Raw genomic sequence first — 12,785 nt, forward strand, 5'->3', positions numbered from 1 at the left:
ATGAGGGGAGGCTGAGAAAGCTGGGACTGTTCAGCCTGGAGATGGAGAAGATTCATGTGGGGTACTGTGTGATACCTGCAGGAGAATGCAAAGGAGGAAAACCAGATCCCCCTTAGTGGTATCCAGTGACAGGATGAGAGGAAGTGGGCACAAACTGAAATACAAGAATCCATTTAAATATAAGGAAAAACAAAACATTTTTTCTTTTGTACAGTGAGGGTGGTGAAACATTGGAGCAGATTTCCCATAGACCTTGTGGAGCTGCCATCCACGGAGGTGTTCAAAATCCGACTGGACATGGTCCTGGGTAGCCTGCTTTAGCTGACCCAAGCAGGGGCTTGGACGCGATGATCTCAAGCAGTCCCTGCCAACTTCCACCCTTCTGTGGTTCCGTGATCTCTGAGCTCTTTAGAGAGTTCAGTCCCAATTGCTCTTGGTTTTTATCTTTGTTTTTTGGTTTTTTTCCAATGCTTTCTCAATTTGGGAGCATCTGGAGACATACTGATCTCTTCACGAAAAAAAATAGTGGGTTGGTTTCAGGTCTGAAGCAACTTCCTGTTTGTTCCTTATTGTTTCCTGGGCTTTAAAACTAGCACACGTTTTGCTTTTGCAGTACTGCAGTCTTGCTCTGTTCCTGCATGAGTGCTTAGTCAGAGTGCTAAAAGAGCCTGTATCGTCAATAACTTAATAATAATTTAAAATCATTAACAAATACGGTAATAAAGCAAATATATAACATCCTCTAACCCTTTCTTTCAGTCATGGCCTGCATATGAAGAAGTATACAACAAAATGCTTGAGCTTGCAGTGTTTTTAGAACTGCCTCGTTTTCCAGATATAACAGACAGCTGCTTTCTTCATCCAGACATGTTGTGCATGAAGTACTTGATGGAAGCTAATTTACCTGGTAAATATTTTCCCAAACCCAAACTGATAAAATTTTTCTTTGGTTTATTAAACTCTAGCAAAAAGACTTGAATTACTACTTTAAAAGTGCCTGCTCTTTTCCTTCTAGTTTATACCCATTTAAGCTTGAACTGAGACATAATTTCTGTAGAAAGCACCTTCATCAGACATTTAGAGTATGTATTACAGGCCCAGATATGCAGGGGCACTCTGGTGCTGGCTCTCCAAGGCTGTGGAGTGGATACTTAATTTCAAATCTTTTAGTATCCATGTGAACTAAGAGGCACTAGTTGAATTCATGTGGTTTATCAACTGTAGCTAAATGATTCATGAAGTTGGGACCTGATTGCTTGGTACTGGAATTGTCTGATATACAATATTGACTGTATATTCTATAATATTACATATTAGCATTCATTTAAACATTAACAAGCGATGCTGTGTGGCAGATCAGCTGTGCTCTCACTTGATTTCTGATTTAGTTTTGAAATCGTATATTGCATAAATATTGAATGGTTTTGCTTATCCCAAAATTGTCTTGAATGTTGAATTGCCAAAGGAAGACCAGTCAGTCCTAGTATGTGAACTGTCTCTTGAGCTACCATACTTCAAATACCACTGTCACTGAAGATGAGTTATACAGAGAAATAGCTTGTAAATTGTCATTACTTTTTTCCCCTCAACAGCATTCCAAAAATTAGTAGTCTTGGGGGGGGGGGGGGGTATTGTCTTATTTTGCAGTTAGTTATGTTGAGTAAAGCTACTTGGCTTTTCTGTTTACTGACAGTTGAATGAAGAGAAGATAACCAACAGATTTAGGGCTAAAATCCCATAGTAGAAATTCTGATTTTGAAGTTTTACACCAGTGGTCTGATCATATAGAAGATCACATTATTTTCCAGATTTTGAAGTACCAGTTGAATCAAAGAAAAAGCTAGGAAATTTGCCTTTTCAGATTTATTACAGAAAAATCCAAAGCTTAGTACTATTGGAAAATTACTATAGAAGAAGAATATATTGTCCTTTGCTTTTTCCTTGCACCTAAGCTTTTTATCATGTAGAAGGTTTTTTTTTTTACGAGTTGAAAAAAGACTATTGTTGGTGTCTAGCAACTCGTAAAAAAATAAAGCAAGCCATAAATTGGCAGTGTTTCTTAGGACAGTAAGTACTAATGAAAAGGCCATTTTACGTATCTGAAATGAAAGAAAACATACTGACAGTGTTTGTAAGAAAAATTGGTTTCCAGATTTTGTTTAGCTTTTACTGTTATGTACAAAAGGATTAAAAATGAGTGCCTACTGAACTCTCTGTAAGCAGCAAGAGAGTATAAAGTATAGCTGGATTAAGGTTGTACTTACTCATACATTGCTAACCTTTGTGGAATCTGATGGTGATGTAATCAACTCCTGTATTTCTTGCTGAACAGGAAAGGTGAGAAATTTGGGGGATTTGTATCTGTGAAAAATAAGCATAGAGTAATAAGAGACTGTATAGACACCTTACTGCTGCTTTTGGAGCTGTATTTGTATCTTTCTGACATAACCCACGCCAGCGGGTGCGATGAGGCTCTACAGTGTAAAGCCAGCTTTAACCTAGGCTGGGACTGTTTGTACATCAGCCAGGTTTTGTTGGGGTAACAGCAAGTGCTGCCCTGCCATGATGAGGCTGCTGTTCATACTCAACTAGCTTCCTTCAAACTAGCCCCTGTTCCTCTTTGCAGTACTGAATCCATCTTTACCTGAGTGTTTAGTCAACGTACAGGGAAAAGTTTTTGGCTTTTGGGTGTTTTTGAAACTCTATTTATGCTGACTTAAGATTTGCTTCCCCCCAAGAATGTTCATGATGGTCTAACAACATCATTTGAGTAACATCAAAATACTATTACAAATTTGATATTTTTTCCCCCTCCATGTGACTATGTAATAAATTACGACTGTTTTCTGTGCAAACACAGTGAAGGTTGGCTAGTATTTTTAAAAATACCCAAAATACTTCTCAGCCTGAAAAAATGCTGTCTAATGCTGTCTAATGGTCCTAAAAGACCTAAGCATTCTTTTCCTCACATGACCAACATATATGCACTTGTAGAAGTATTTCTAGCTTGTCTCAACTTACTAATTTTATGTTTTTATTTACATGAATCAGATGAATTGCATAATTGGACTTGTCGAGTGGTGAAAAAGATCGGTATTGGAGATGTGGATTTCCTGACTCTTGTGCCTGGAAATAAGTCAACAGCAAAAGTGAAATACGACATTCTTGCTGCAGCAGTTATTGTAGTTGTGCTCAAATTATTGTTTTTATTAGATGATAAGTATGAATGGTAAGTGTGCAGGCAAATCCATAGCAAAGCCCAGGCTTCAAGTAGTGCAAATGATTGTCTTGGATCGTTCTTTAGTAATATTATTTAGTAATATTAATTTATTTAGTAATATTAAGTTTACAGTATTTGAATTTCCATTAAGTTCAGTAGCATAAAACATACACCTGAAGGCATTTGAGACAGTAAATATTACTTATTTTTAAAAATCATCAGTTTGAATCTGAAACTTGGAATAAAATTAGGATGTGATTTTTGTCGGTTGTATTTGAACTTCATGTGAAAAGTGCAGTATTTGGATCTGATTTTTTTTTTTTCCAGGTTACTTTCAGACTTTGCTGAAGAAAGAAATAAAAACAACAAAGAAGGTACATAAATATTCTAGTAGAAGCAGTCTTATGATTTTGTAAATGAAATAAATTTGTAATCAGGCTTAGGAAGACTTGTCTTATTGATCATTAAAATGTGTTTTTGTCATTTATTCTTTTAGGGCAAATCTTTATTCAAAGAAAACAGTAGATCCTGTTCATGTAAAATCACCCCAGTTTACCTGCATAATTCTTGTGGTACTGATAGGGGCATTTGGTACACATTTCGCTTGGTGCCTTTCTGCTTCTCCTTGTGCATGTTTGCCTCTTGTTTTAGAATTTTTGTGCGTGCTAGGTGAAGATGAATGGATATGCAGTAAAGAGGGAGCACACTTTGATCGTAAATAGCAGATACTTATTAGGGGCACCAAACCATGTTTATGATAAAATCCAAACCTGTTTAGTCTTGTTAAATAAAATGTCTTAGTGTGTAACATATTTCAGATGTAATCTATTTTCTTAGTCCAAATAATCCTGAGAGAGTGCGGAAAAGCTAGCAGCAATTAAGATAGAGAAGATAATGGTGTGAACATGGTTCTTGGAGGGCAGGAAGACCAAATCAAAGATTAGAAATCCTCAGGAAGATGTTCCGTGGCCTGATCCAGATCACAGTTGAAGATAAGGTCAAAGATATGTTACAGTGGTTTATCTTTTAAGCCTTCCATCCAGGTTTGGGTCCATTTCGACCCTTCTGTTACTTTTAAAAGTTTAAGTCAATCATAAAAGCGGTGTTAGCCATGCGTGAGCACAATTACTGCTGTATCTAGAGATAGGCATCACTGTTAACTAAACCCAGTAATTCTCATTTTCTAATGGATACACAAACTTAATTTGGTTTTGTTCCCTCCCCTCCCCTTCATTTCCCTTGAAAACTTGAAGTACGTAATAGTGACACGAGTAGAAGTTGTGCAACTGCTTACAAGCTGAGGCTCAGAGCCATTAATGTCTTAATGGGGCTTCTCCTTTAATAACGTCTCGTTGCCCTTGGGAATTAACAGCTTAGTCTTTGCCCATTTTTTTACTTTAAAGTCTGCTGGTGCAAAATGATCCATATGCTCTGTTATGTTGCCCCTATCCTTAAAATGTTGGGGTGATAGTGAGCAGCGGCGCAGAGGAGCTGAGGTGAGAATTTCTGTTAGAGCTGTGGTTAGTGCCAGAGCTCAAAACTGCCTCTGGCATTTTCCTAAAGTTAGCGTGCCGAAACGACTAATGGTTAATACTGAGTTTTAAAGATCCAATTTATGTTGGCTCCATTCTCAATTTAACTATCCTTTCCCTAGTCTTTTTTTTTTTAATTAAAAAAATAGTGTTTCAGTTCCTACAGTTTTTCAAGACAGGCTGGAAGCTGTGCAGTAGATAGTTGTAGTTACCTAGTGTGTTTGTGTATGTTTTATGAACTCCATGCATACACAATACAATTTATGTTCAAATAAAACACGTGATTGAGATGTATGTAAGTATGTGTGTATCACAGAGCTGTGCAATTTCCACTCAGCTCTATGAACATCAGATTAGCAATACTGGCTAGGCAAACAGTTGTTATAGTGTAGCATCACATCTCCGATAATGGTTTTGTTTGAAACAGATGCTTAATAATTCATATGAATTTTAATAAAATTTTTCACCACCACCCCCCAGACTGCACTCCCAGCACTTTAGGAGTACTTACTGTAACCTCTGGGTTTAAGGAGTTCCTAAAAGAAGTTGCATCCACACCTTTGAATTTTAAGAACTTCTGAAGGGTCTTTCTTCCCTTCATTTGTCTGTTATTTTTTGAGTTCATCTATATTTTTAGCATCTTAGACATCCTTTGGCAGGATAACCCAAACAGCAAAAATGCAGACAATACAAAACATCTATAAGCTTGATTATAAGAACAGTGTATTCACCTTTAAAACAGTTCAAACAGCTAGCTGGCAAAGCTAAGCATGATGCAAGCATCACATGCAGTGCAGCTGGGGTGATGGGGAAATGCAAAACCCAGTTAATTCACAATGCAGATAATCCACCCACAGGTAATAAGAGTTGATTATATTTTAAATATATAAATCTACACCATAGTTCTATTTGGAATTCTTATACTTACTGTACCCAGTTGGTCTACTTCAGCCCTGTGCCTCTTTGGGCCATCGATGATAAATATGCTGCTAGAATGCCATATGCCTTAATGGTTTTGCATGTGCTGGTGAATGTTTGTTCACCTATCAATGGGTGACTTTCCTGTGCTCAAAAACATGGGAGGCTGACACAAAGTGAATACAGTTGTTCAGTTTATCTTTCCAGCCCTGTACGGTGTCACGGATAGCAGAAGAGACAGTGGAGAGATGATGTTGGAAATTTTACATCTGATCTTTACATTTTAAAGATCTTATTTCTTTAAACCTAAGCTTGATGTATAGTTTCATTAATCCCTTCAAGTCAGCTTTCAAACAGGTGAAGGCAACTTCACACTGTGGAGTTCTAGTTCATTTGATAGAAATGAGGTAGTTTCTAGGCTTAATTTTCAGAAAGGAGGGAAAAGGCTTGAGTTATACTAAACCTATGATATCTATTCTAAGCTAAGGGGCTTCTTTACACTTCTTATGACAAGTTGTTCTTTCACTGCATTTCTCTTTCTTACAGAATTGTTAGATCAATGATGTTTTCTTTAAGCACCTTGAATTCAGGATAGGTTTGTTAACAGGTGAAAAACGCACAGTCTAGCTGCGTGGAGACCACCTTCTGCGAACTACACATTTCTTTCACTTCTTCCCAACATAAAATGTGTGTGTTTTATTCAGGTGACCCATATTTTGAGTTCCAAAAGTGGTACAAGGTGATAAAATGTTCCTTGGATGCGAAGCAAAAGAAATTAGATGAAGAAAGAGCCAAGTAAGAGGTTTTTAAGTACTTTGTCTTCTTTAAGGTAGACAGTTCTACATTAAACCCTGACCCCCACAGAAATTAAAAAGGTTAGGGCTTTGCTCCACCTTTTCATCCACCAAGCTTGGGTGAATAGAGTGATTAATCCTTATCTTAAATTTCTGTTTACACTCGTAGTGTTTATCCAGCATATTAATTAAATGCTCACTTTCTGTGACACGTAGTTTATACAGCTGAACAATCAACATACCTCCGTTTGTCTACTCTGAAAAAAAAGACTTTCTAGATGTGCTGGGGGGCAGCAGCTTTTAATAGCACTAACCATTAGATTTTTTTTATTTAAATTTAATAGCTGTAGCAGTATTTGTACGAAATTACTATTCTTTTACTTATTTGCTCTGCTTTCTTTCTTAACAATTCTTATGTCTCTTACTGGTAGGTATTTGTGGAGATGTGAAAAGCCACTGTTTTATTCAGCCAAGATGAAATCAAAAGTTCTTAAGAGAAGACGTGAGTAAATTTTGCTTCTTCCCAGCAATGCAGAAATCTGCTCTAACTTTTCCCACCATAGAAAAACTGCAGCCCTGAGTGATAACATTTACATCTTAAAATACTTTCTCTTCTCTCTTTCATCTCTGGGTACAATTACTGTACTACTGTTTACAACCTGTGGCTGGAATTCTTCAAACAGACTTTTTCCTCATGCTTAACTGAAACTGCCTTTGCCAGTCTTCCTAATGAGCTACTGAACGACATCTCAAAATGAGTAGCCTGTCCCCATCTTCACTGGTTTGTCAGCTGCCCTTTTATAGCTGTGAGCTTTGTGAATTGTTATTGCTATTCTGTAGCTTTCCTGTCCCTTTTCTCCTTTACTTTCTCATATCCATTAGTATGGATACCCCAGTATGTCCTTTGGTAGACCTTGCATGTCCCTCTTCTCTCCCACTCCTTCTTGCAGTCTTCTATAGAAAGTGAGGAAGACTTGTCTGAGCATGACTTCACTTGAATAGCTAGCGATATGTGGTGAGGATGCAAGTACATCTACTTTATTTTAGTAGCTCTAGAAGTACTTAGGAGAAATTACTGGGGTTTACTCTGACATAAAAGCAAGCAGAAAAAATGACAAAACCCCTGCTTATCTGTGGAAATATGGAAAACCAGAATTTTACTCAACCAAATCAGTTCCGAAGTTCTTCATTCTATATTTAACAGTATCTAGTAAGCAGCAGCTATCTGGGGAGATATGTTAAGTGTGGCAAATGATATTTTTCCCTTTATCCCTTTATACTCTTCCATTTTCTGGAAGTGACTTGCTAAGGGACTTCTAAATAAGTTGTGTAATCCTATTTGGTTTGAATAACTCATGTTGGATTTTTCTTTCAAGAATGCAGTTGGGGTTTTTTGAATGTTCTTACTCTTCGAAATTTGATGGGTGTCAAGTTCAAGTCATGGTCCATGGAAAAATGTGTTTAGGTTTGTGTATTTCAAGCTGATCATTTATTTAGATGCCCCTTAATTCATGCATTTGTAAGAAAAAGTGAATAATGATTCATCATTAATCATTTCTGTGGCACTCTAGATTCCTCTTCTGGCTCTGCTTCTCTCAGGCTAGAAGAGGACCACTTAGATTATGGAGTTTTACTACTGGCTGTTGTGAGGAGGAATATCACATAATGCCACTGTAAATGGGCAAGACTCATCTTAAAACAAATTTCAGATAATAGAAACAAAGAGTGCTCTAGAAAGAACACTTATGTGCCAGATACAGGTTTTTGGAAACAATCCTCAGCCTTTGTTTTTGATGGGAGATTTTAGTATCCTCTTGAAAGGTAAGCTTACAAGTCCTTGGAATACTTTAGGATGTCTTTTCTGCCTTTTTTATTTTTTCAGTTTATCAGTGAGTTTATTCAGATACAAGTCATAAAAAGAAGTTCCAATAACAGTGGGTTTTAACCTGCTTTTTATCCTAGGGAAACAAGGCTTAGGCAATCATACTTGTGTGTGCTGATCTATCATCGTAACTTCTTTCCCTTCTTAGCCTCAGTGCCTTAGGAAAGTTTGTCACTCTTTCACTAGCAGCAGGGAAAGGTGGAGTGGGGTGTGTTGGTTTTGGGTTTTTGTTTGGTTGGGGGTTTTTTTTATTTTGTTTTTTTGTTTGGTAGGTTGGTTTTTTGTGGTTGGTTTGTTCGTTCTGGTTTTGGTTTTTTTTTCCCCAGTTAAAAATTGCACTATGAAAAGTTTAACCGTAAATCTGTATGTGTATGAAACCAGGCTTCCTTAATTCTGATACACAGAAAACTACTCAAACAACCTTAGCCAGTCTGAGAGACAGCATACAACCAAGTAAATACAGCAAAAGGCATCCTGGTGCCTATCAGCATAAAAATACCAGCAGTATCAACTAGATTTTACAGGTTTTAATTGGGGGAATGCTTTTGGAGTGCCCCAGTATTAATATCATTATGTATGAAAGACATGGCATTTTGAATCATCTTCCACAATCTTTTGCTAAAACATGTGACAGAGTTGAATTTTAAATAGAATGGGGAGAGAACATACAGACCTTCAAGGTTTCTCAGTATTCCACACAGAGGTTTAAAGAAAAAAAGAAATCAAAAGGAAAACAAAGCACAAATACCCTCTTTATTTTCTTTGTGTATTAATCGCATCTCAGCAGTACTCTAATACTTAATACTTTTGCCTTGGTGTGTTGTTTGTTTTTTTTTTTTTGTTTCTCTTTGTACAGAAATGGTTGTGAACTTACAAAATCAGTTTGGCAAGCTGGCTGGTTCCGTGCGACCTGCTGAAAAGCCAAATCCTTCAAGTTTTCAGTTAAGTTGGTCAGAAGAAAACACAGATGGGAGTTGTTTTCACGGGCATAGCCTGAAGGGAATTTTGCAAGAAAAATGTGGTTTACTTAAACCCATGAACCCTGACTATTGGCTGTGTACAGTTAAACTATGCACTGAGAGGTAAGTATTCAGATTTTTGTTAAATACACTTTGGAAAGTTCTCCTGAAAATAAAGTGGCGTGTATGGTATTTTTTTACAAATGACAAATACGGGGTGTGTACGCAGCTATGTATGTATTCATATATAGCTAAAATCATTTGTAGAAAGGGTTGTGTGGGGAATGGTTAGTCTCAGATTGGGAATAGACAAATTGTAATATGAAGAGTGATCAAAGTGAGCTTTTGATAAGAGAGATGAGACAAAACCAGCAACAAGAGTCACATGGCAAGAGTAGCAGCTAGATACAAGTACTCACTTTGCTTCCTTCTTCATAGTATTTTAGACAAAACTTGTGCCACAGCCCTCCAGAGAATGGGAAGACGGCTCCCTTCCTCTCCTCCCTGGTCCCCAAAAAGGCATAGGAAGTTAATTTCCTAAATCACTATGCTGCTGTTGTGGTGGCCTTAATCAACATGAAAGTTCAAATAAGCAATTAATGCCTCCAGAATATATTTTTTAAAAGTAATTGCAAGTGAAAAGGACTTTACCACTATTTCACCTAAGCATAGCAGCAATCAACAGTTGTATTTCTTGGAAGCACAAAAGTAAAAGATGAAATTTCTTTCACCAGAAAAGTAAAAGAAGAAACATGGGGAAATAAACCATTTTGTGCTATTAAGGAAGTTTAGTGTTTGTCTTTAGTAAAGAACTGTTCCCAAATCCTGCCTTCTCAAGTGAAAGGGATTTTTTTTTTTTCAATTAAGGTTATATCAAAACCGTCATTCTATTTGTTACTAAAATTGTTGTCTTTAAAGGAGAATGATATCCCTGCTAATCCAGCCTTGTACAAAGTTACATGGATATTTAAGCATCTGTCTGGTTTGTGTTGAACTTCTTGTTCTTCCTTTAATACCTTCTCCTCTTGTGATAAATCTGCAAAAATTGGTGAGTTTTCTACTTGGTGGGTGCTGGCAGAGGACCATCCCTGGCAGTGTTCAAGGCCAGGCTGGACGGGGCTTCGAGCAACCTGGTCTAGTGAAAGGTGTCCCTGCCCATGGCTGGGGGATTGGAACTAGATGATCTTTAAGGTCCCTTCCAACCCAAACCATTCTGTGATTCTGTGACCATGGCCAGAGACAGAGGGTAAAAGCCCTGCTGAGTGAGTGTAGGAGTTCAGCAGTGTTTACTCCAAGGAACAGGAACTATCTGAACTCCCTGGATAGTGTAGATATGGCTTCTGGATCGTGCACCAGAGTTCGGTTGTGCCATTGGTTGTATCATGAAAGTCTAATCCAGATGAGGAGTGTACCGTTGAGTATCGGTGAAAGAGATGAACTTGGCTTGGATTCTCCTGAATTTCTCATGTATGCAGTTGGAGGGTGTTTTCTGGAGAGGAGGTCAAGTTGCATTAACGTGAAATGAGATTTCATTAGTGCATTGAATAACATCTTAAATCTTTATCTGTTTATACTTCTAAATGGTATGCTCAAGAGAGCAATAGCCCCTACAGAGGCTTAGCAGTACGTTCCTGATTTTTAAAACATTAAATATTCCCCTTGAAAATAACTGGGTTTACATTTATGCAGTCTTTTCTGTCTTTCAGTGGATTTATTTGCTTATCTTTATTTTCCTTTTCACATTACCTTTCCCATATCCACTGTGACAGAAATGGGTTGGAATAATGTAAGCACAGTGTTATGTTACAAGAGCTTTGGTTGTATGGACTCATTCTTTTGTATGAATAAGAACTTTTTTTTTCTGAAGGGAGGAGAGGTAATAATCCTTTTACCACAAATTTGCGTAAATCTTATGCACACACTGAATGAGTGGATATTTCGGTGTATGTTTGTGTGAATAATCTTTCATGCAAAGTCTGTTTTTAAGCCTACATTTTCATATGTAATATATTAAAATGTTAATGGCAAACTGTCATAGCCTTCATGAAACAAGATTTGAATTAAAATTCTTACCGGTTAAATTTCCCATTATATCATTTGCAATGCAAGTAGCTAATTATACATCTGACACTTACTTAACTTTGGAAAACAACATCTACTCCCGTAAATATGAGGGTTTATTCTATACATGTGTATGTATAATAGAACTGAAAACAAAACTTACAAATTCTCTTTCTCTAAAAATCAGCGTGGTATAACTGGGACTACTGAAATGCTTTAATCCTGAGACTAAAGTATGATTTCAGTGTGGGCAAACCTGAGATCAGTCAAATGGTTGGTGAAATGCTTTTACATTTTCTTTTATTTTAAAACTTTCAGCTTTAAACTGGATTCTAAATTGATGTGTTGAGAAAAATGGATTTCCTTTATTACATCTAAATTTAAAATCACCTGGGTTTTTTTTTTTTTTAGCTCTTCAGAGATGCTTTTAGTGTAAATAGCATGAAAATAGCACAAAATGGGGCAGAAAGGCTTAGGTACTCTTGTGAAAAGTATAACTCCAGTTAATAAGTGCTTTACAATGTCAATGTAATTATGCATTTGCCTCAGAATACACAATATCACTAATCTGCCCCCCAATGAAAACTGAGATTTGACACCTAAATTGCCATAAGACCTGTAATTTTGAATCTCAGGGTTGATTAGGGCATAGCAAAATATCTTAATTCATATTAGCCAAAAAAAGCAGATTTGGTTCAACCCAACATTTCTCAATGAAGCTTGAATTCAGCCAATGCATTGAGTTGAGGGGACAGCTGGTTTGTTCTGATGCTGCTGAAATGTCTCATTTAATTTAGTTTCTATAATAAGTCGCTGGCAGCTTTCAGGGATTGTGAGGTAGGGCAGAGGATGGGATCTGCAGCACGAGAGACCTAGTTTCAGATGTCCAATCTGCCAGACTTCAGGAGGCTTCAAACAAAGACTCCGTTCCCCGAAGTGCAGCTCGCATGGCACTGCAGGATGGGTCTGTCTGTTCCTCCAGTTTGAGGTAAAATGTAAATGCATGTTGGGCCAGAGGGAGCGAGCAAATGACTCTATAGTCTGGTAATTAGCACACTTGCTCATAAATTGGGACAGAGAGATTCCAGTCCTTGTTCTGGTGAATATTTAAGACCGCTGCTCTGAATCAGACAGAGGGGAAATTTTAAACCCTGCTTCTCCACATCCCAGGGCAATACAATACCTAGTAAGCTAAAAGATGCATAGGACTTATGGGGAATAACAACTGATTCCCTATATCAATGTAAAAGACTTTAAAACAAAATTGAAGCAGCTGGATTTTACACTATTTTAAACTTACCACTTTTAACAAAAACAAATTTGAGGCTAACCCGGAACAGGATATTTTTGCAACCTAAGTTGCTGAACTTAACATTTACAGAGCTCTCCCTGCAGTCTGTCTTCTGTGGCATCATTTGT

General features: G+C 37.3%; 1 protein-coding gene across 4 annotated transcripts in view; it reads left to right on the forward strand.

The window, feature by feature from the left end:
• TAF1B (TATA-box binding protein associated factor, RNA polymerase I subunit B) overlaps positions 1-12,785 on the forward strand; it is a 52,459-nt gene that overhangs the window by 38,224 nt on the left and 1,450 nt on the right. For all 4 annotated transcript variants that reach the window (XM_030489571.1, XM_030489570.1, XM_032920008.1 and 1 more), the window contains 6 exons: positions 760-907; positions 3,052-3,229; positions 3,548-3,594; positions 6,375-6,465; positions 6,896-6,966; positions 9,203-9,428. In XM_030489571.1, the coding sequence (XP_030345431.1) occupies positions 760-907; positions 3,052-3,229; positions 3,548-3,594; positions 6,375-6,465; positions 6,896-6,966; positions 9,203-9,428 (761 nt within the window). The remainder of the gene's footprint in view (positions 1-759; positions 908-3,051; positions 3,230-3,547; positions 3,595-6,374; positions 6,466-6,895; positions 6,967-9,202; positions 9,429-12,785) is intronic.

Source organism: Strigops habroptila, chromosome 6, assembly GCF_004027225.2.
Source record: "Strigops habroptila isolate Jane chromosome 6, bStrHab1.2.pri, whole genome shotgun sequence".
Classification (NCBI taxonomy): domain Eukaryota; kingdom Metazoa; phylum Chordata; class Aves; order Psittaciformes; family Psittacidae; genus Strigops; species Strigops habroptila.